General features: G+C 39.3%; 1 protein-coding gene across 8 annotated transcripts in view; it reads right to left on the bottom strand.

The window, feature by feature from the left end:
* Positions 1-22,020, bottom strand: part of TPST1 (tyrosylprotein sulfotransferase 1) — a 149,352-nt gene that overhangs the window by 28,662 nt on the left and 98,670 nt on the right. The window contains exon 4 of one of the 8 annotated variants that reach the window (XM_063708116.1): positions 415-7,388. The exons of the other annotated variants lie outside the window; for them this stretch is intronic. Coding sequence (XP_063564186.1) covers positions 7,341-7,388 — 48 coding nt within the window. The 3' untranslated portion in view covers positions 415-7,340. Of the gene's footprint in view, positions 1-414; positions 7,389-22,020 lie in introns of those variants that run through there. 8 annotated transcript variants of the gene reach the window in all.

Below are 22,020 nucleotides of genomic sequence, written 5' to 3'. Positions count from 1 at the left end.
GACGTTAGCTGTGGGTTTGTCATATATGGTTTGAGATATGTTCTTCTTTTTTTCTTTTTTGAGAAAAAGTCTCGCTCTATCACCCAGGCTTTGTATTTTTAGTAGAGATGGGGTTTCACCATGTGGGCCAGGCTGGTTTCAAACTCCTGACTTCAAGGGATCCACCCACCTCAGCCTCCCAAATTGCTGGGATTACAGGCATGAGCCACCACACCTCACCGAAGTATGTTCCTTCTATACCGTTTGTTGAGAATTTTTATCAAGAAGGGATGTTGAATTCTACTGAATGCTTTTTGAGCATCTATTGAAATCATCATGTGGTTTTTGGTCTTGATTGTATTAATGTAATGTACTATGTTTATTGATTTGGGTATGCTGAATCATCCTTGCATCCCTCTGATTTCCACTTGATCATGATGATTTTTTTTTTTTTTTTTTTTTTAGGTTGAGAGGTACATGTGCCGGTTTGTTATGTGGGTAAACTGTGTGTCACAGAGGCTTGGTGTACAGATTATTTCATCACTCAGGTAATAAGCATAGTACCGAATAGGTATTTTTTCTGATCCTCTCCTTCCTCCAACCCCCCACCCTCAAGTAAGTCTGTTCTTCCCCTCTTCGTATCCCAGGATGATCTTTTTAATGTATTGTTGAACTTGGTTTGTTAGTATTTTGTTGAGGATTTTTGCATCTGTGTTCATCAGGGATGTTGGCCTGTCATCTTCTTGTTGCATCCTGTCTGGTTTTGGTATCAGGGTAATGCTGCCCTTGTAGAATGAGTTGGGAAGTAATCCCTTCTCTTCCAAAAACATTTTTGTTTTGAGGAGTTTGAGTAGGATTGGTATTAGTTCTTTAAATGTCTGGCAGAATTTAGCAGTGAAGCAACAGGTCCTGGGCTTTTCTTGTTTGAGAGACTTTTTTTATATGGCTTCAACCTCATTACTCATTATTGGTTTGTTGAGGTCTTTTGTTTCTTCCTGATTCAATCTCGGTAGGTTGTATGTGTCAGAGAATTTACACATTCCTTCTAGGCTTTGCAATTTTTTGGTGTATAGTTGTTCATAGTAGTCTCTAATGATCTTTTTGTATATCGGTGGTATCACTTACAATGTCCCATTTTTCACCTCTGGTTTTGCTTATTTGGGTCTTCTCTCCCCCCGCCCACCACCCCTCAACACTTAGTCTTCTGAAAGGTTTGTCAATTTTGATTACCTATTCAAAAAAACATTTTCATTTCATTGATCTTTGTATTCTTTTAGTCTTGGTTTCATTTACTTCTGCTCTTTTATTATTTCTTTCTATTAACATTGGTTTGTTTTTTAGGTGCCTTTTTTCACGGAGAAAAAAAGAACAAAAAATTGGGGGTTTGTTTGGTTTTGCTTTTCTAGTTCCTTGAGGTGTATCGTTAGGTTATTTGAAGTCTTTTTACTTTTTTGATATAGACGTTTATTGCTATACACTTCCCTCTTAGAACCGCTTTTGCTGTATCCCATAGGTTTTGGTATTTTGTTTCCATTTTCATTTGTCTCAAGAAATTTTAAAATTTACTTTAAAATTTCTTCATTGGTCCATTTGTTGTTTAATTTCCATTAATTTGTACTGTTTCCAATGTTCCTCTGATTATAGATTTCTAGTTTTATTCCACTGTGACAAGATAAATATAATTTCAATTTTAAAAATTTGTTAAAACTTGTTTTGTGACCTAATGTATGATCAATCCTGGAGAATATTCCATGTGCTGTTGAGAAAAATGTGTATTCTGCAACTGTTGGATGGAATGTTCTGTAAATATCTGTTAGGTCCATTTGGTCCAGAGTACAGTTTAATGTCTATGTTTCTTTGTTTCTTTTCTGTCTGGATGATCTGTTCACATTGAAAGTGTGGATGTTCCCTAGTATTACTGTATTGCAGTCTATCTCTCTCTTTAGGTCTATTAATATTTGCTTTATATATTTGGGTGCTCTGGTGTTGGGTGTATATATATTTACCATTGTTATATCCTCTTGCTGTACTGACCCCTTTGTCGTTATATAATGGCCTTGTCTTTTTTTTAACCATCTTAAGTTTATTTTATGTGATAAAACTATAGGCTCTCTTGCTCTTTTTTGGTTTCCATTTGCATAAATTATCTTTTTCCATACCTTCACTTTCAGTCTGTGCTTATCTTTACAGATGAAGTGAGTTTCTTGTAGCCAGCATATGGATGGGTCTTGTTTTTTAATCCATTCTGCCACTCTTAATTGAAGAATTTAATCCATTTATATTCAAGGTTATTACTGACAGGTAAGGGTTTACTACTGCCATATTGTTCCTTGTTTTTGGTTGCTTTGTAGATTCTTTCTTCCTATTTTCCTCTCTTACTGTCTTCCTCTATGGTAAGTGATTTTCTCTGGCAGCGTGCTTTGATTTTTGTGCTATTTATTTTTAGTGTATCTATGATAGGTTTTTGCTTTATGGTTACTGTGAGGCTTACAAAAAAAAATCTTATAATAGGTTATTTTAAACTGATAATCACTTAACTTTGCAAAGAAAAGTAACAAAAACTCTATACTTTAACACCACCATTGCCATTTTGACTTTTTGATGTTTTGATTTAATCTTTTTATTGCTTAAACAATTGTCTGTCTCCTAAATAACCATTGTAGTTACTGTTTTTAATAGTTTTGTCGGCCGGACATGGTGGCTCAAGCCTGTAATCCCAGCACTTCAGGAGGCCGAGATGGGCGGATCACCTGAGGTCAGGAGTTCGAGACCAGCCTGGCCAACATGGTGAAATCCTGTCTCTACTAAAAATACAAAAATAAGCCAGGTGTGTAGGCACATATCTGTAATCCCAGTTACTCGGAGGCTGAGGCATGAGAATCACTTCAACCCAGGAGGTGCATGTTGCAGTGAGCTGAGATTGCACCACTGCACTCTCCAGCTTGAGTGACAGAGTGAGGCTCTGTCTTAAAAAAAAAAAAAAAATTCATCTTTTAGTCTTCATACTTAAAATATAAGTGGTTTATTCATCCCATTTGCAGTATTACAATATTCTGAATTTTTCAGAAGTCTTCTTTTACCAGTGAGTTTTCTTTCTTTTGCCGGTGAGTTTAATGCCATTAGATGCTTTCTTTTTACCCATTAGCATCCTTCACTTTCTGACTGAACAGCTCCCTTTAGCATTTTTTGTAAGACAGGTCTGGTGTTGATGAATTCCCTCAACTTTTGTTTGTCTGGAAAAATCTTTATCTCACCTTTGTGTTTATAAAGGGTAACTTTGCTGGGTACAGTATTCTTGCTTGGCAGTTTTTTTCTTTTCCTTCAGCACTCTAAATATACCATTCCACTCTTTCCTGGCCTACAGGGTTTCTGCTGGGATATCTGCTGAAAGCTCTATTGGGGTATGTTGAATGGGACACATTTCTTTTCTCTTGCTGCCTTGAGTAATCTTTCTTTGTCTTTGATTTTTGTTAACCAGATTGTTATGTGCCATAGGTATCTCTTCTTTGGGTTGATTTTAATTGCCGATCACTGAGCTTCCTGTACCTAGACAGTGTCATCTTTCTCTAGATTTGGGACTTTTTCAGCCATGATTTGCTTAAGTATGCTTTCTACACCCTTTTCCTCCTCATCTTCAGGAATTCCTATTATGCAGAGGTTAGTCTGCTTGACGGTATTCCACAATTCTTGTAGGACTTCTTTACCCTTTTTTATTCTTGCTCCTCTGAATGGGTAATTTCATATGTTCTGTCCTGAAGCTCACCAATTCTTTTATTTGATTAAGTCTGCTGCTAAAGCTTTCCAATGAGTTATTCCAGTTCAGTTACTGTATTGTTTATAGATAGGATTTCTATTTTTTTTCTTGTTTATATTTCTTTGTCAAATTTCTCACTACATACGTGGACTGCTTTCTAAATTTCATTTAATTTTCTATCTCTATTTTCTTGTGATTCCCTGAACATTTTTTTTTTTTTTTTGAGGCAGAGTCTTGCTCTGTCTCCCAGGCTGGAGTGCAGTGGCACAATCTCAGCTCACTGCAAGCTCCGTCTCCCGGGTTCACACCATTCTCCTGCCTCAGCCTCCCGAGTAGCTGGGACTGCAGGTGCCCACCACCAGGCCCTGCTTATTTTTTGTATTTTTAGTAGAAATGGGGTTTCACCGTGTTAGCCAGGATGGTCTCGATCCCCTGACCTCGTGATCTGCCCGCCTCGGCCTCCCAAAGTGCTGGGATTACAGGCTTAAGCCACCATGCCTGGCAGATGCACTGAACTTTTTAAAGAGGCTTATTCTGAATTCTCTGTCTGACATTTCATAGATCTTCAATTCTTCTGAGTCCACTGGTGGAGGTTTGTTGGTTTCTTTTGGTGGTGTCATATTTCCCTAAGTTTTCATAATCATTGCTTGTTTATGTTGATGCTTGCACATTTGAGGACACAGCCATTTCTTCTAGGTTTTGCAGGTGTTCTTTGGTGATTTCGGGCCTTTACTTAGTATGAGAGCTTAAGTACTGTCCTATTGTTTCTTCCCATTCTGGGGAAGACTTACAGTGAGCCTCAGAACTGAAACACTGCACTAAAACTAAACTAACTTGCCCTGCCATTCAAAACATTGCACTAAAACAGAACTAACTTGCCCTGCCGTTCGAAACATTGCACTAAAACTAAACTAACTTGCCCTGACATTGTTTCACAGACAAGAAGACTTATAGTGACCACCGAAAGGTAAACATTGTTCTGCAACTATATTGCTATCCTGTCATCATTTCCCAGTCTGTGAAAGTCTTAAGTGCTTAAGTGTACACTGGAAGTTAATCCCAACTTTTTTTTTTTTTTTTTTTTTGGAGACACAGTTTTGCTCTGTTGCCCAGGCTGGCGTTCAGTGGCGCGATCTTGGCTCACTGTAACCTCTGTCTCCCAGGCTCAAGCGACTCTTTGCTTCAGCCTCTGAAGTAGCTGGGATTACAGGCACGTACCACCACATGCAGCTAACTTTTGTTTTTGTGGTAGAAGTGGGATTTTGCTATGTTGCCCAGGCTGGTCTTGAACTCCTGGGCTCAAATGATCCACCCAACTTGGCCTCCCAAAGTGGGATTACAGAAATGAGCTGCCATGCCCAGCTTAATCCCAATCTTATAGCTGTTTCTGGGCCACGGGAAGGTTCCATGTGAGCACTAAGTTTTGTGGAAAATCTGACCAGGGATTCAGGCCTTCCCACTGATTACACCCCAGTGGCACTAAGACACTGGCCAGCCTTGTCAATAGGGTGTCTCGGCTAATTAGAGTACAGAGTAGCAGCAAGATCCATATACTAGTTGCTACAATCAGTGCCCTGCTCTTTGTCCCCAATTTACCCCAGATAGTTCAGCTCTCCTGGCTCTCCCTGATGGGACGGGAGTGGGCTCCCTGGGAAGATTCCCAGACCAGTGAGGAGACTGAATACCCACCTCCAGTTCCTTCCTCTCACCTTGGAAACTGCAGGGCTAGGAAAATTCTCCCTGAGTGGTGTTATGCCAGCTTGGGGGGAAGGGGTGGCACAGTCTGAAATGACCACTTATTTTACAAAAAATTTTGTCGGCCCAGGAGGTTTCTCCACTTCTTCCCCAAGTTCTGGTGAACTCAGGTTGGTATTCTTGTCTTTGAATACTTTTTTTTTTTTTTTTTTTTTTTTGAGATGGAGTCTTGCTGTTTCGCCCAGGCTGGAGTGCAGTGGCATGATCTTGGCTCACTGCAACCTCCACCTCCCGAGTTCAAGCAATTCTCCTGTCTCAGCCTCCTGAGTAGCTGGGATTACAGGCACCCACCACCACGCCCAGCTAATGTTTGTATTTTTAGTAGAGACGGCGTTTCACCATGTTGGCCAGGCTGGTCTCGAACTCCTGACCTCAAGTGATCCACACGTTTCGGCCTCCCAACATGCTGGGATTACAGGAGTGAGCCACCGCGCCCAGCCTGAATAATTTCTAGTTGCATTTTTGTGGGAAGAGTGATGCCAGGTATCTTTTATTCCACTATCTTGCTGACATCACACTCTCCCCCTAGTGTCTTTATTTTCTCTAGTTTTCTTCCTCCCTAAGGGAATCTATCTCTTCTGCAGAGGGGGAGATGGGGTATAGAGATAAGGATCTGGAAGTCTAACTGTTCCTACACAGACTGTCAACCTCCCTATTTTTAGTATCAGACTTCATCCGTTTCCCCTAATTTGTAATACTTGATGTTTCTAATTCCCAAACATTTGTAGGGTTCAGGGTGAACTGGCTTGCTTCTTGTCCCTTTGCTTTTTTGTATCCCTGTTTTTCAGGCACTTACATTAAGTTACCTTCCAAATGGCTCAGTCCCTTACCATTTTTACATTAGCTTTCCATATTCGTATATTGTTTTGAGAGTGACAAATGAGTTTAGGGTTGCTATTTTGGCGGCCTCTGAAAAGTTGGACATGAAAGACATGTACTAAAGTTAGAGGATCCAGTAGTACTAGTTTTAAGGAAACATGTTATTAGGGTGCACATACAGTATATACATTCTCTGAGGTCCAGGGGACTTGTGGCTGGAGGCTGCAAGGGTTTGCCAAGGCTGGAAACCATCACTTATGGGAATGCAAAGCTAACAAATACACTACTATTAGAAAACAAATTCTATGTTGTGCAAGGGAAAAAAGGAGGCACGTAATTCTCATAATCTTTAACTTTACTGTTAATTATTCACAAGAGACTGGAGCTGGGAAAAACAGACTAAAGATTTTTTAACCTTCCCAGTTCTAATGTTCTATGATTCTGAAGGAAGTTTCTCAAAGACTGAGTGACATAGAGATTGCTTTCTTAGTTCCACCTGTGGCCTCTCTAGCAGGCCTTCTGGGTCTTTTGTCTAACAACCTAACGCACTTTCTCGATCTTCCACAGTACACACACTACATAAGACCTAAAAGAAATGCATATAAAAATGTGAGCTCTATATACAGTATTTAACACTGCTTTATAGCTTTTACTTGTGGCAGTGGTGGTATGTTTCCATACAAAAGGCTTTGGCTGTCAACAGACACCATTACAAAGAAAATAATTCAAATATAAAAGTAAATTGTATTTGCTGCTTTGGGTTTGTAGACGGAAATCAGGGTCAAGTTTTTGGAGTGAGGTATAATTAATTCCACTATAAGAACAGCCTTCAACTGTGGGATTACATAGAATACAGAGATAGAGAAGAAAGGAGAGTTTGCCTAAATTGCTTGTGAAGTTTCAAAAACCTAAGAGATTCTGAGCATTGGCTAAAGTGAGCAATATGTCATGTTTGTCATCTGTCCTCAGGCCACTCTTAGCTTTCTTACCCTTACAAAGCCCAATGCCACTTCATCTGTCACCACGGCCTCCCCTATATAGTCATCTCTTGGTATCCACAGGGGATTGTTTCCAGGATTCCCTGTGAATAACAAAATCCACAGGTGCTCAAGTGCCTTATATAAAATGGTGTAGTATTTGCACGTAACATACACATATCCTCCTGTATACTTTAAATCATCTCTAGACTACTTATAACACCTAATACAATGCAAATGCTATGTAAATAGTTATCCAGTATTGTTTAGGAAATAATGACAAAGTCTGTCACGTTCAGTACAGATGTAAGCATCATTTCCCCCCCAACATATTTTCAGTCCATGGTTAGTTGAATCTATGGATGTGGAAACCACAGATACAAAGGGCTGACTATAGTAACAATTCATAATTAAGATGTAAACAGGCCAGGCATGTTGGCTCATGCCTGTAATCCTAGCACTTTGGGAGGCTGAGGCAGGTGGATCACCTGAGGTCAGGAGTTCAAGACCAGCCTGGCCAATATGGTGAAACCCCATCTCTATTAAAAATACAAAAAATTAGCTGGGCTTGGTGGCGGGTGCCTGTAATCCCAGCTACTCGGGAGGCTGAGGCAGGAGAATCACTTGAACTCAGGAGACGGACATTGCAGTGAGCTGAGATTGTGCCATTGCACTCCAGCCTGAGCAACACAAACGAGACTCCCATCTCAAAAAAAAAAAAGATGTAAACAAAAGTCTCAGTGCAACTTAAAATAAATGTCATTAACATTACTTGTAGACCGCAGATCCAATTCTCTATAGCAGTAGTCCCCAACTTTGGTGCCGGTTTTGTGAAAAACAATCTTTCCATGGACCAGCAGAGGGGATGGTTTCCGGATGATTCAAGCACATTACGTTTACTGTGCACTTTATTTCTGTTATTATTACATCATAATATATAGTGAAATTATTACACAACTCACTATATTGAAGAATCAGTAGAAGCCCTGAGCTTGTTTTCCTGCAACTAGAGGGTCTCATCTGGGGGTGATCGGAGACAGTGAAAGATCATCAGGCATTAGAGTCTCATAAGGGAAGAACAACCGAGATGCCTCACATGCACAGTTCACAAAAGTGTTCGTGCTCCTATGAGAATCTAATGCCATTTGTTTTAATACAAAAATCACAATTACTTTTGCAGCAACTTACTAGATACAGTAAACAGGAAGGCAATGGGCAAGTACTGATAACTAAGAGGTAACAAATGAAACAAAGAAAGAAACAGAAATTACAAAAGGCAGACAGAAGCCTTAAGTTTTTAGTAAAGAGATGAACAGTTCTATACCCTACATAAGGAGAAGACAGACACCTTCTCTTTATAACACACAATTGCTAATTTTCTTTTGATGAAATAAAATTTCAAATAATGATCAGTAATTTATTTTAAAAGGCAAGAAATATGTGATCAAATGCAGAAGTGATTCTACTCCAAATTATTAAGATTTGGTCCCTTCACGGTAAAAATCTATCCAGAAACTTAGCTTTAAAGGATGATTCATTTCCCAAGGGTTTCAGATAGCCAAGGTTTTACAAGTTATAGGAAAAATCGTCAGAAATGTTATTAAGCCAATTCTGTACTTGGATTAATCTTATGAAAAACATCACCTTGTTTAACCCTCTTCAAGTGTGGGACAGATTTAGTGACTGGCTTCTAACAACCAGAATTTGGCAAAAGTGATGGGATGTTACTTCTGAGATTAAGTTACAAAAAGTCTGTTATCTTTTGTCTTGAGCACTCTATCTTGCTCTCTTGCTTGGTTGCTTGCTCTGAGGTAGGCCAGCTGCATGTTGTCAACTGCCGTAGACAGAGGCTCATGTGGCAAATAACTAGCATCTCCAGCCAACAGCCAGTGAAAACCTGAGGCCCGCCAACAGTCACATGAGAGAGCTTGAAGGCAGATCCTCTCCCAGCTGAGCCTTGGATGACTGCAGCCCAGCTGACAGCCTGACTGCAACTTCATGAAAGATCCTGAGCTAGAAGCATCTAGGTAGCTTTGCCTGGATTCCTGAACCACAGAACCTATGAGACAACACATGTTCGTTGATTTAAGCCATTAATACGTTTTAGAATAATTTGTTATGCTTCATATATAAATCACACAGATTTTGGTATCAGGAGTAAAGTTCCATTGTCACACATACCAAAAATGTGGGAGGAATATTAGAACTGGGAAATAGGTTCTAATAATAGGGCCGAGTTCTAATACTTTAAGGCCTTTCAGGAGAGGAGCGGTAAAGCCTAAATTGCCAGGAATTGATAGTTGGTAGATTTTAGATTGTTAGGAGGTGGACTGTGAGTTTTAAGGAATGTGAGGAACATCTGAGTAGAAACTGGAGGCAAGGGATCTCTGTTAGGTAGTTGTGGAAAGTTTAGCAACCCAATTTTACAGTGATGTGGAAGGTAGAAAATGTGCCGAATGAATTAGATGGTCTAGCTAAAAAGATTTCCAAGCAAAGTTAACTGCCAGGTTTCTTCTTGGTGTTTACAATAAGATGTAAGAGGACAGAGAAATTGAGGGAAAGATGGTTTAAAAGGAGCCAGGACACAATGGTTTTGAAAGTGGATGTGAAAATTCTTAGCCTCACCATCTTCAACACTAGCAGTGTGGCAAGCTCACATTTCCTACACTTATTCTGTTTCCCATCTTCAGAGCCCCTTCTCTACCTTCAACTCCCTTGCCTCTCCTTTATGAGGACCCTGGTGATTACTTTAGGCCCACCAGATAATCGGTAATCTCCTCATCTAAAATTCCTTAATTCCATCTGTAAAGTTCCTTTTGCCAGATAAGGTAACATATTCACAGACCCCAGGGATTAGGAAATGCCCATCTGGGTTGATTTGTTTTTCCAACTTTTATTTAGATTCAGGGGGTACATGTGCAGGTTTGTTACAGGGGTATAGTGTGTGATGCTGAAGTTTGGGATATGACTGAACCTGTCACCCAGGTAGTGAGCACAGTACCCAATAGGTAGTTTTTCAACCCTTATTTTCCTTCCCTCTTCTGCCCTCTTGTATTCCCAGTGTCTACTGTCCCCATCTTTATGTCCATTTGTACCCAGTGTTTACCTCTCACTTACAAGTGAGAACATGAGGTACTTGGTTTTCTGTTTCTGCATTAATTCACTTAGGATAATGGCCTCAAGCTCTATCCAAACTGCTGCAAAGAACATGATTTCGCTCTTTGTTATGGCTGTGCAATATTTCATGGTGTATATGTACACATTTTCTTTATCTAATGGAAGTGGACATCTTTATGGAGCCATCATTCAGTCTACTACTTGCAAGCAATAGACAACTAATGCATTATATTTAGAATTTCTGCAGTTTATAAAGAGGAACATAGGGATGAACAAAGTGCCATATACTGGAGAAACGCCAGTCATATAGCCCTCACAAACAAAAACCTCATACACGTCTTCAAATTTTAACATAATCAGTTGTCGAGGAAAATGCTTTTATTCTTAGGGATATGTGCTGAGGAAGCATAATATCTGCAACTTTCAACTAATACCAAAAAAAAAAAAAAAAGCCATGTGAGTATACATATGCACAGAGAAGATAAAGCAAATATGGCAAAATTTTAACAATAATTCTCTGTTAGGGTATATAGGTATTTATGGTACTATTCTTTCCAGGTTTCTCTATAGAAAATTGGAAAAAATCAGGAAGATAGTTTCAACACAACAAATATATTAACCATGCAAAGCTCACTGTAGTAGATTATAAGGAATATGTCATTTGTGGGCCAGGAGAAGTGGCTCACACCTATAATCCCAGAATTTCAGGATTCCTCCCTGAGGCAGATTGCTTGAGTTCCAGGAGTTCGAGAACAGCCTGGACAACATGGAGAAGCCTCGTCTCTACAAAAAAATACAAGTATTAGCCGGGCATGGTTGTGCGCACCTGTAATCCCAGCTACTTGGGAGGCTGAGGCAGGAGAATTGCTTGAGCCCGTGAGGTTGAGGCTGCAGTGAGCTGTGATTATGCCACTGCACTCCAGCCTGGGTGACAGAATGAGACCCTGCCTCAAAAAAAAAAAAAAAAATATATATATATATATAGAGAGAGAGAGAGAGAGAGAGAGGGAGAGAGGGAGAGAGAGAGTGAGAAAGAGAGAGAGAGAGGCTGGGATCCCAGCACTTTGGGAGGCCAAGACAGGCAGATCACTTGATGCCAGGAGTTCAAGACCAGCCTGGTCAACATGGCGAAACCTGGTCTCTACTAAAAATACAAAAATTAGCCAGGCTTTGTGGCGTGTGCCTATAGTCCCAACTTCTCAGGAGGTTTAGGCAAGAGAATTGCTTGAACCCAGGAGGCAGAGGTTGCAGTGAGCCAAGATCATGCCACTGCACTCCAGCCTGGGTGACAGAGTGTCTCAAAAAAAACAAAAAAAAAAACTATTTCATTTGTGAATGGGCTAAAACTGAGAAACTCAGAGGTTAGCAGCCTATTCTGTAACAAAGGCCAGGGTAAATATTTTAGGTTGTATAAACCACAGTCTCTGTTCCAACTACTCAGCTCTACTGCTGCAGGGCAAATGCAGCCACACAAAACATATAAATGATTGAGCATAGTATGTTCTAATAAAACTTTATTTACCAAAATGTATGATAGGGCCAGGCGCGGTGGCTCACGTCTGTAATCCCAGCACTTTGGGAGGCTGGGGCGAGAAGATTGCCTGAGCTCAGGAGTTTGAGACCAGCCTGAGCAACATGGGAAAACCCCATCTCTACTAAAAATACAAAAATTAGCTGGGCATGGTGGTGCACACCTATAATCCCAGCTACTCAGGAGGCTGAGGCAGGAGAATTGCTTGAACCTGGGAGACAGAGGTTGCAGTGAGCTGAGATCGCACCAATGCACTCCAGCCTGGGTAACAGAGCAAGACTCTGTCTCAAAAAAAAAAAAAAAAAAAAAAGGAAAGAAAAAAAGAAAGAAAAAAAAAACACCAAAAACACAACAAAGAAACAAACAAAATGTATGATAGGCCAGATTTGGCCTGCAGGCTGTGATTTGCTAACCTCTGATTTAACTAAAATCAGTTTTTAAAAAATAGATCTTTAGACCATCTCCAGAAATATATACCAATGACTAAACTATGTGCTTAACACAACATTATGCATTATGGACTCTAAATTTTTGCTTTTTCTCATAGTTTTCTTCAACGTACATACACACACACACACACACAAGCACTTTTTTTTTTAAGACAGGGTCTTTCTCTGTCACCCAGGCTGGAGTACAGCAGCACAATCACGGCTCACTGCAGCTTTGACCTCCCAGACTCAAGGGATCCTCCCACCTCAGCCTCCTGAGTAGCTAGGACTATGGGCACCTGCCACCACACCTAGCTAATTTTTGTATTTTTTATAGAGTCAGGGTTTTGCCATTTTGCCCAGCCTGGTCTCAAACTCCTGGGTTCAAGCGATCCACCCACCTAGGCCTCCCAAAGTGCTAGGATTACAGGCATGAACCACTGCACCCAGCTGTACATATACATTTTTTAACTCTAAAGGTTAAAAGACTAGTCTTACAAGCAGGGGTTCTGAATTCAGATTTACTGTGAACTAAGTATAATTTATCCCTCTCCTTTCTTTCTGTAAACTCATTGTAAACTCTAATATAATCCTTCCTTCCAATTATAGTCCAGAGCACAGAATTAATCAGAAGCCTTAGTTTCTGACAAACTTTCATCATTGGTTTATGCCTGGCCTGCTGTTATTTATTTAGTAATATAATTTATTATTTTTAAATAATGCAATAAACATTCTCCTTTGAAGAATTATGACTTGATAGTTTCACATGCAGAGAAAACAAATAACTCCAGCCAGATATGATTACACAAAAAGGAATCTGGAGTTTGAAATCCCCCTGGGCTCCTGTGGTCCACCAGATGCTCATTATCTCTAAAACACAAATACTGTAAAACAGCTGATAACATTCATGTTTACATATTTTCATTTGTTTCAAAATATTTTGGCAGCTTTGCAAATCTCGGACTCAGTTCTAGGAAAGTTCAACGGTCTTGTGCTGCCTAGAAACAAATGAATAAATGTTGTCAATACTTATATCAAGAAGAAAAAAAATTAGTCAGTCTAGAAGCATGGTATTCTTTCTATTCCAACAGTAGATAGAATTTAGGAAGAATTCTATTTCTTTAAAGTAAAGGAAATGGTTCAGTGTATCAACTTTCAATGAAGTTGGACAAGATGGATTGGAATGTGAATTGAGCTGGGAATGTGTCGTGACTGTGAAATAGGAACCTCTTACTCTTACAGAAAGTAGTACAGAGGAAATTTAGCATTAAGGCATTGATTTCCTGGTGCGGGGAAGTTTAGTGTGCAGAATGATTAGGAAATCATATTATTTGACCACAGGACATTTATCAGGCAGGAATGCTATTATTTCTGTTCAAAGGAAATAGTCCCAAATCAAGTTTTCAGAGACACTGAAAGACAGTTAATATATACAAGTAAAGTCAACAGTAATTTCATCAATTTCCTTTCACTGGAGTCCTTTTCCCCTCTTTTCTCAAACTGGGGAACTTTTACTTATCCTTTAAACATAAGAATACAGTAGCGCCATCTTTGAGCTCACAGGGCATTCTGAATGCCCTGTTCTTACGGCAGTTATACTGAATTACCATTAATTGTAAATCTATCTTCTTCACTGGACTTAAGGAGACAGGTAGAGTCTTAATCATCTTTATATTCTAGATGGAGGAACAAACAGACATGTGGATCAAAGAAGAATAAAAGCGTAAGATCCTTTCATAGTCATCTCCATTTTTACAGTTGATACACTCACAGAAGTTTCTGAAACCAATTTACAGCATAGATTGAACATAAAAAGACAGAAAAAGTGACTCTGTTGGAGCCTCCCTGATTGCAACCTGCTGGATACAACATTATAAAATATTGGCATTCATTCTATCATTCTATTCAATTCTTGCGAGAAGAAAATTAAAGAAGTTTTACTTTTTAAAAAAATTAAAGGCCAGGCATGGTGGCTCACGCCTGTAACCCCAGCAATTTGGGAGGCCAAGGCGGGCAGATCACGAGCTCAGGAGTTCGAGACCAGCCTGGACAACATGGTGAAACCCTGTCTCAACTAAAAATACAAAAATTAGCCAGGCATGGAGGCGGGTGCCTGTAATCCCAGCTACTTGGGAGGCTTAGGCAGGAGAATCATTTGAATCCGGGAGGCAGAGGTTGAGGTAAGCCGAGATAATGCCACTGCACTCCAGCCTGGGTGACAAAGCAAGACTCCATCTTAAAAAAATAAAATAAAATAAAAAAAACTGTATAGGCAGCTGGGCACAGTGGCACATGTCTGTAGTCCCAGCTACTTAGGAGGGTGAGGTGGGAGAACCACTTGAGGCCAGGAGTTCGAGACCAGCCTAGGCAACATTGGGAAACCCTGTCTTGGGGGGAGGGGGGAACTTAAAAAAATTGTTAAAAACCATTGTATAGTATTCTCTTTTGCTTAATTACACTTTAAAATGTTCATGAGGGAACAACGAAAAAATCCAGGCATGAAAAAAAAAGAAAAGAAAAATGGTAGTGATATGGTTAGGCTTTGTGTCCCCATCCAAATCTCATCTTGAATTATAATCCCCATAATCCCCACGTGTCAAGGGAGAGACCAGGTGGAAGTCACTGAATCATGGCAGAGGTTCCCCCATGCTGTCCTCGTGATAGTGAGTGAGTTCTCACGAGATATGATGGTTTTATATGGGGCTCTTCATCCTTCACTTAGCACTTCTCCTTTGTGACTTGTGAAGAAAGTGCCTTGCTTCCTCTTGACCTTCTACCATGATTTTAAGTTTCCTGAGGCCTCCCCAGCCATGCTGAACTGTGAGTCAATTAAACCTCTTTCCTTTATAAATTACCCCATCTTGGGCAGTTCTTTATAGCAGTATGAAAACGGACTAATACAGGTAGAAAACCTAAGAAGTTCTCTCTAGCCACCAACATCAAGACTTTGATATAAGAAAGAACAGAATACATTTTCAAAACCAGTAATTTTAATCTTGTTTTTTTTTGCCTGGAAGAACATTCTATGTAAACCACATTTCAGATATGAGTTTTCTGTCTTGTTTTTTTTTTTTTTTTTTGGAGACAGAGTCTTACTCTGTCACCCAGGCTGGAGTGCAGTGGCACAGTCTTGGATCACTGCAAAACCTCTGCCTCCCGAGTTCAAGCAATTCTCCTTCCTCAGCCTCCCGAGTAGCTGGGATTACAGGAACCCACCACCAGGTTTGGCTAATTTTTAGTAGAGACAAAGTTTCACCATGTTAGCCAGGCTGGTCTTGAACTTCTGACCTCAGGTGATCCAGCTGCCTCAGCCTCCCAAAGTGCTGGGATTACAGGTGTGAGCCACTGCACCCAGCCGAAAATGTCTATCATTGCACCAAAATTTAAAAGCTGGAATCTAGATATCTTTTTTTCCCATTTTAAGTAAATTTTAATAAAAGTATATATGTAAAAAGTTTATATGTAAAGGAAAATGTGCAAACCACAGCTAAACAGCTCAATCAAATTCTATGGAGTAAACACAGATTGAGAAATAGAAGATGACCCAGTGGCCTTCCTTGTCCCTCCTTCTAGTCATAATGTATCCTTTCCTCCAATAAGAGTAACTCTGAACTTTACAGGAAAGAAATCATACCCCACCCCTGATAACCTCCATTCTACTTTCTATCTCTATGAATTGACCTATTCTATGTACCCCATAAGTCAAATTATACAACATTTGTCCTTTTGTGTCTGGCTTATTTCACCCAGCACAGTGTCTTGAAGTTTCATCCTTATTGCAGCATGTATCAGAATTTCATTCCTTTTTAAGGCTGAATAATATTCCTTTGTGATCTATTGATCCATCTTTACCACATTTTGTTTACCCATTCATCTGTAGATGGACATTTAGGTTGTTTCCACCTTCTGACTGTTGTGAATAGTGCTGCTATGAACACTGGTGCACAAATATCTGTATCCCTGCTTTGACCTCTTTTGTATATACACACAGAAGTGGAATTGCTGGATCAAATGGTAATTCTATAATTTTTTGAGGAACTACCATACTATTACCCATGTATTTTTTATTATAAGCATCCCAGTGGGTGTGAAGTAGTATCTCATTATAGTTTCGATTCACCACAAATTGGGTGATTCAAGAGGAACCAACTCTGGCTGACTTAAACTACTAATTGGGTGATGTAAATTTTTATTATTTGACTTGCAAGAATTTTTTATATAATCTGGATACCAATCTCTAGATAGCATCTGTGGGTTGTCTTTTCACTTTCTTCATAACATTTATAATACAAAAGTTTTTAGTTTCGATGCAGCCCAATTTGGATTTACCTCAGGAATGCTAGGGTGGTTCAATGTAAGGTAATCATCCAGTGTAATACATAATAATAAAATATAAAGAAAAACACATCATCTCAATACACACAGAAAAAAACACTGGGCAAAACTCAACATCACTTCATAACAGAACACTTAGTAAACTAAGAACAGAAGAAAGCTTCTTTAACATGATAAAGGACGTTTATTTAAAAATCCACAGCGGCCAGGCAGGGTGGCTCACACCTGTAATCCCAGCACTTTGGAAGGCTGATACGGGTTGATTGCCTGAGCTCAGGAGTCTGAGACCAGCCTGGTCTGGATAGATGGCCCAATTAAAGAATCAAAATAAAGTTAAATAAATCAACTCTAAAGAAACACAATTTTGCAAGTCATGTATCTGCTATGGGGTTAATATTCAGAATTATGTAAAGAACTTCTACAATTCACAGCAAAAAATCAAAAAATCCAATTAAAAATGAACAAAGTATTTTTCTGCAAAGATGATACATAGACAACAAGCATATGAAAAGATGCTCAACATCACTAATCATCAGAGAAATGCAAATCAAAACCATAATGAGTTACCATTCATATCCATTAGAATGGCTACTATTTAAAAAAAAAACAAAATAACAAGTGTTGGTGAGCTGTGGAAAACTGGAACCTTTGTGCACCACTGGAACCTTTGTGCACTATTGGAAGGGATGTAAAATAGTGCAGCTGCTATGGAGTAACAGTACGGCAGCTTCCTGAAAAAATAAAAAATAGAACTCCCATATAATTCAGCAATTCCACTTCTGAGTATACACAAAATAACTGAAAGCAAGAACTCAAAGAGATATCTGCACATCATGTTCACTGCAGCACTATTCACAATAGCGAAGAAGTGGAAGCAACCCAAATTGATCAACAGATGAATGGATGAACAAAATGTGGTACAGACATACAATGAAATACTATGCAGCCTTAAAAAGGAAGTCCTGTCACATCCTGTAACATGGATGAAACTTGAGGACATTATGCTAACTCAAACAAGCCAGTCACAAAGAGACAAATACTATTTGATGCCACATGAGGTACTTAAATCGAGACAAAAGTAAAATAGGGACCGCCAGGAGCAGCAAGGAGGGGAGTGGGGAGAAGAAGAATGGAGAGTTATTGTTTAATGACTATAAAGTTTTCCGTTTTTCAAGATAAAAAGTTTCTGAATGTGTTTTACAACACTGTAAATATGTTTAACGCTACTGAGATGTACAGTTATAAATCTTTAAGAGAGTATTTTATGTCATGTGTTTCTTACCACAATGAAAAGAAATCAATTCCAGGCAGGTTACAGATCTAAAAGAGAAAGGTAAAGCAATAAACTTTTCATTAGATAACATAGGAGGATATATCCAAGGACTTGAATTGGAAAAAAGATTTATTAAATGGTATGCCAAAAGCACTAAAGAAAAAGATCACGAAATTAGACATTAAAATTAACTTATATTTTTCAAAAGACAGCCTTAAGAAAGAGAAAAGGCAAGGCAGATAGATGGGAGAAGTTATTTGAAACACACATGAAGTGTACATATCAAAACATGTAAATAATTCCTAAAAATCAATGAGCAAACGATTCAAAAGAAAACCAGGCAAAGAACCTGAACTGGCACTTCACAACATAGGCTACTGGTCAATGACATATGAAAAGGTGCTCAGTCTCAGTTACTAAGGAAATAAAAATGTAAACCAAAATGAGATATCAATAGACACGAGGAAGAAAATTACAATTTTAGAAGATTAAACTGTACAAGGTATTGACAAAGTAGAAGAACTGAAGTTCTTACACATCTGCTGGTTAGAGAGTAAACAGGTATAATCACTTTGAAAAACTCTTTGGCACTATCTCTCAAATTTGCACCTACAGATATCCTCTGACCCATCCTTTTCAATCTCTGCTGGAAAAGTTTATTAACTCAGCAGGCCTGGTTGCACATTCCCAAGACAGGCCTGTTTTCAGGATTGGCTATTGGCTGCCTCCTATCATAGAATCTTATGTCTGATAAGAAACGTTTCATGTGTCTGAGGCCTTGGGCCATGCTGTACTGGTTTAACCAGATAGTTTATGCTAACAATGTGACTTATGGTTGACACCTGCTTTTTCTCTGGGGATCTGGAGCCTGACCCTGAAGTCAGTTGTGCAGGTAATACCAAATGCCTATGTCATGACTGACCCCTAATAAAAACTCTGGACACAAAAGCTCAGGTGAGCTTCCTTGATTGGAAACATTTTGTGTGTGTTGTCACACATGTTGCTGGGGAAATGAAACATGTCCTGCCTGACTCCACTGAGAGGGCACATTGGAAAGTGAGCAGCTGGTTCCTTCCAGACTTTGCCCATGTGCCTTTTCCCTTTCTTGACTTTTACTTCATATCCTTTTGCTGTAATCAACTATAATCATAATCATAACTTCTGATTACTATGAGTGGTCTTGGGAACTCCCAATATAACTCCCAGGCATATTCCCAACAAAAATGCATTATTCATGTTCACCAAATGATATGTACAAAGATACTGTGTATCAACATTAAAACAGAGTCAAACTAGAAAAAAGGTCCAAATAGTTATGTAATTATAGCATAATATTAAATAACAAAAATGAACAAGGCCGGGCACGGTGGCTCACAACTGTAATCCCAGCACTTTGGGAGTCTGAGGCGGGCAGATCACCTGAGGTCAGGAGTTCGAGACCAGCCTGACCAACATGGTGAAGCCCCATCTCTACTAAAAATGCAAAATTAGTCGGGCGTGGTCGCACAAGTCTGTAATACCAGCTACTCGGGAGGCTGAGGCAGGAGAATCGCTTGAACCTGGGAGGCGGAGGTTGTGGTGAGACGAGATCACTCCATTGCACTCCAGCCTGGGCAACAAGAGTGAAATTCCATCACACATACAAAAAAAACTATGACTACATGCAAAAACATGAATCTTACAAAATGTTAAAAAGAAAGAAACCAGGCTGGGCGCGGTGGCTCACGCCTGTAATCTCAGCACTTTGGGAGGCCGAGGCGGGCGGATCACGAGGTCAGGAGATCGAGACCATCCTGGCTAACATGGTGAAACCCCGCCTCTACTAAAAATACAAAATATTAGCCAGGCATGGTGGCGGGCGCCTGTAGTCCCAGCAACTCGGGAGGCTGAGGCAGGAGAATGGAGTGAACCCGGGAGGCGGAGCTTGCAGTGAGCCGAGATTGTGCCACTGCACTCCAGCCTGGGGGACAGAGCAAGACTCCGTCTCAAAAAAAAAAAAAAAAAAAGAAAAAGAAAAAAAGAAAGAAAGAAACCAGACACAAATGAATATTGTCAATCCTCCCAGCCAAAGGTTACCAGGAACATAGCTGTAGTTGCACATGTTGGGTTCATTATTCATTTCAGCAAGGAATAACACATATAATTGGGAATTGTGGAATGTCTCAGTAAAAGAGTATCAGAAAAGACTATTATACGATTCAGGTTTTGGTTAGGTGATTTTGGGTTTCTTCCAGATCGGGTGCTACCAGGAAGTGGGGACGATTTTTGATTCAGGACAGAGATTATCTTTGGAGAAAAGTAAAGAGGAGGAGGGAATAATTTGGAGGGGTAGGAGGGGAGCTTCCAGGGTACTGCTAATGCCTCCCTGGAAAGAAAAATAAATATTTCTGGGTTGAAAAATGATGGGAAAACAGAAAGCTACTGGCAATAGTTTGGACATTCTTCATCCAATTACGAAACAAGATCAATGGACTTTCACTAAAAGATGAAGCTTGCTATGCTCACTTGCCTATCAAGTCAGTATTTAAGAGAATGTGTTACTTGTTGAAATTCAAAATATATTAGGTGAAAAATATATAAAGCATTTGCATGAAGTCCACTGGCACTTATTCAAGCTTTCAAACCTCAAAACTGTGTATCTGGACAATGCAACACTGAACTTCTATCAAATTCAGCTACTTTGATTCAATAACAAAAAAGGATATGAGAACATTTAGAGATATCTATCTTCTCGAAGAAAACAAGTACAGCAGGCTGACAATGAAGACCTAGGAGTTCAACTGCTGAAACACTTCAGATCAACTTTTGATGTTTTAAAAGGAACAAAAGAGTATTTTTTTAAAGTAGCAGGCAGGCTAAAAATAACCTAAAATATATATTTTTAATTAAAATATACTGGACACGTTAAAGAGCAAATGAAACAGATGAAGAAAGAATGAGTGAATCAGACAATTGATCTAAAGAAATTATCTAGCAGATAGAGGTAAGAAGGCAGAAAACATGAAAGAGTTGTTAAACTATCTCGAGGACAGAATGCAACATTTTAATATTCAAATAACTGGAGTTCAAAGGACAAAATGGAGAGAACGGAGAAGAAATATTCAAAGAAAAATGGTCGAGAATTTTATAGAACTGATAAAATACAGGAAATCATATAAATATACAAAACAAAACAAATAAATGAGAAAAGCCACAGTTAGCTATATTGTAGTAAAATTGGAAAATACAGTTATATAAAGAAGACCTTAAAAATCAGAGAGTAAAGTCACCCACAAAGAAATAGCAACTACGCTGATAGTAACTTCTCAATTGCAAAACTAGGGCCCAGAAGATGTTAAAATATCTTCAAAGTGCTGATGGAAGATTACTATAAACCTAGTCTATTCAACAAAACAACATTTCAAGAATTAGAGTGAAGTAAAAATATTCCCAAATATGCAAAGTCTGAGTCTACCATCAATTTACCTTTACCAAAAAAACCTCTAGGCTGGGCGTGGTGGCTCACGCCTATACTCCCAGCACTTTGAGAGGCCAAGGCGGCGAGTCACATGGTCAGGAGATCGAGACCAGCCTGGGCAATATGGTGAAACCCCATCTCTACTAAAAATGCAAAAATTGGCCAGGCGTGGTGGCAGGCACCTGTAGTTGGAGCTACTCGGGAGGCTGAGGCAGGAGAATCCCTTGAACCCAGGAGAAGGAGGTTGCAGTGAGCTGAGATCATGCCACTGCACTCCAGCCTGACAACAGAGTGAGACTTCGTCTAAAAAAAAAAAAAAAATTCTGAAGAATGTACTTGGGGGAAAAAAAAGGAAACCAATCTGAGAAAGATGATCTTAGATGCAAGAAGTAATTGTGAGCATGGGAAATGGTAAACATATACATAAACAATACTGTCCATATAAAGTAACAGTAATGATGATGTCTAACATATAGTGTTAAAAAAAGAACTTAAATATTCAACAGTAATAGCATAAGCATTAAAAGGGTAGTTATCAGAGTTAGAATGTTTGTGTGGGGATTTAAAAATATTAAATAACTTTATCAAGTAGAGT

Source organism: Gorilla gorilla, chromosome 6, assembly GCF_029281585.2.
Source record: "Gorilla gorilla gorilla isolate KB3781 chromosome 6, NHGRI_mGorGor1-v2.1_pri, whole genome shotgun sequence".
NCBI classification, from domain to species: Eukaryota; Metazoa; Chordata; class Mammalia; order Primates; family Hominidae; genus Gorilla; species Gorilla gorilla.
The sequence above is the reverse complement of the archived record's forward strand: the minus strand, read 5'-3'. Positions and strand labels throughout refer to the sequence as shown.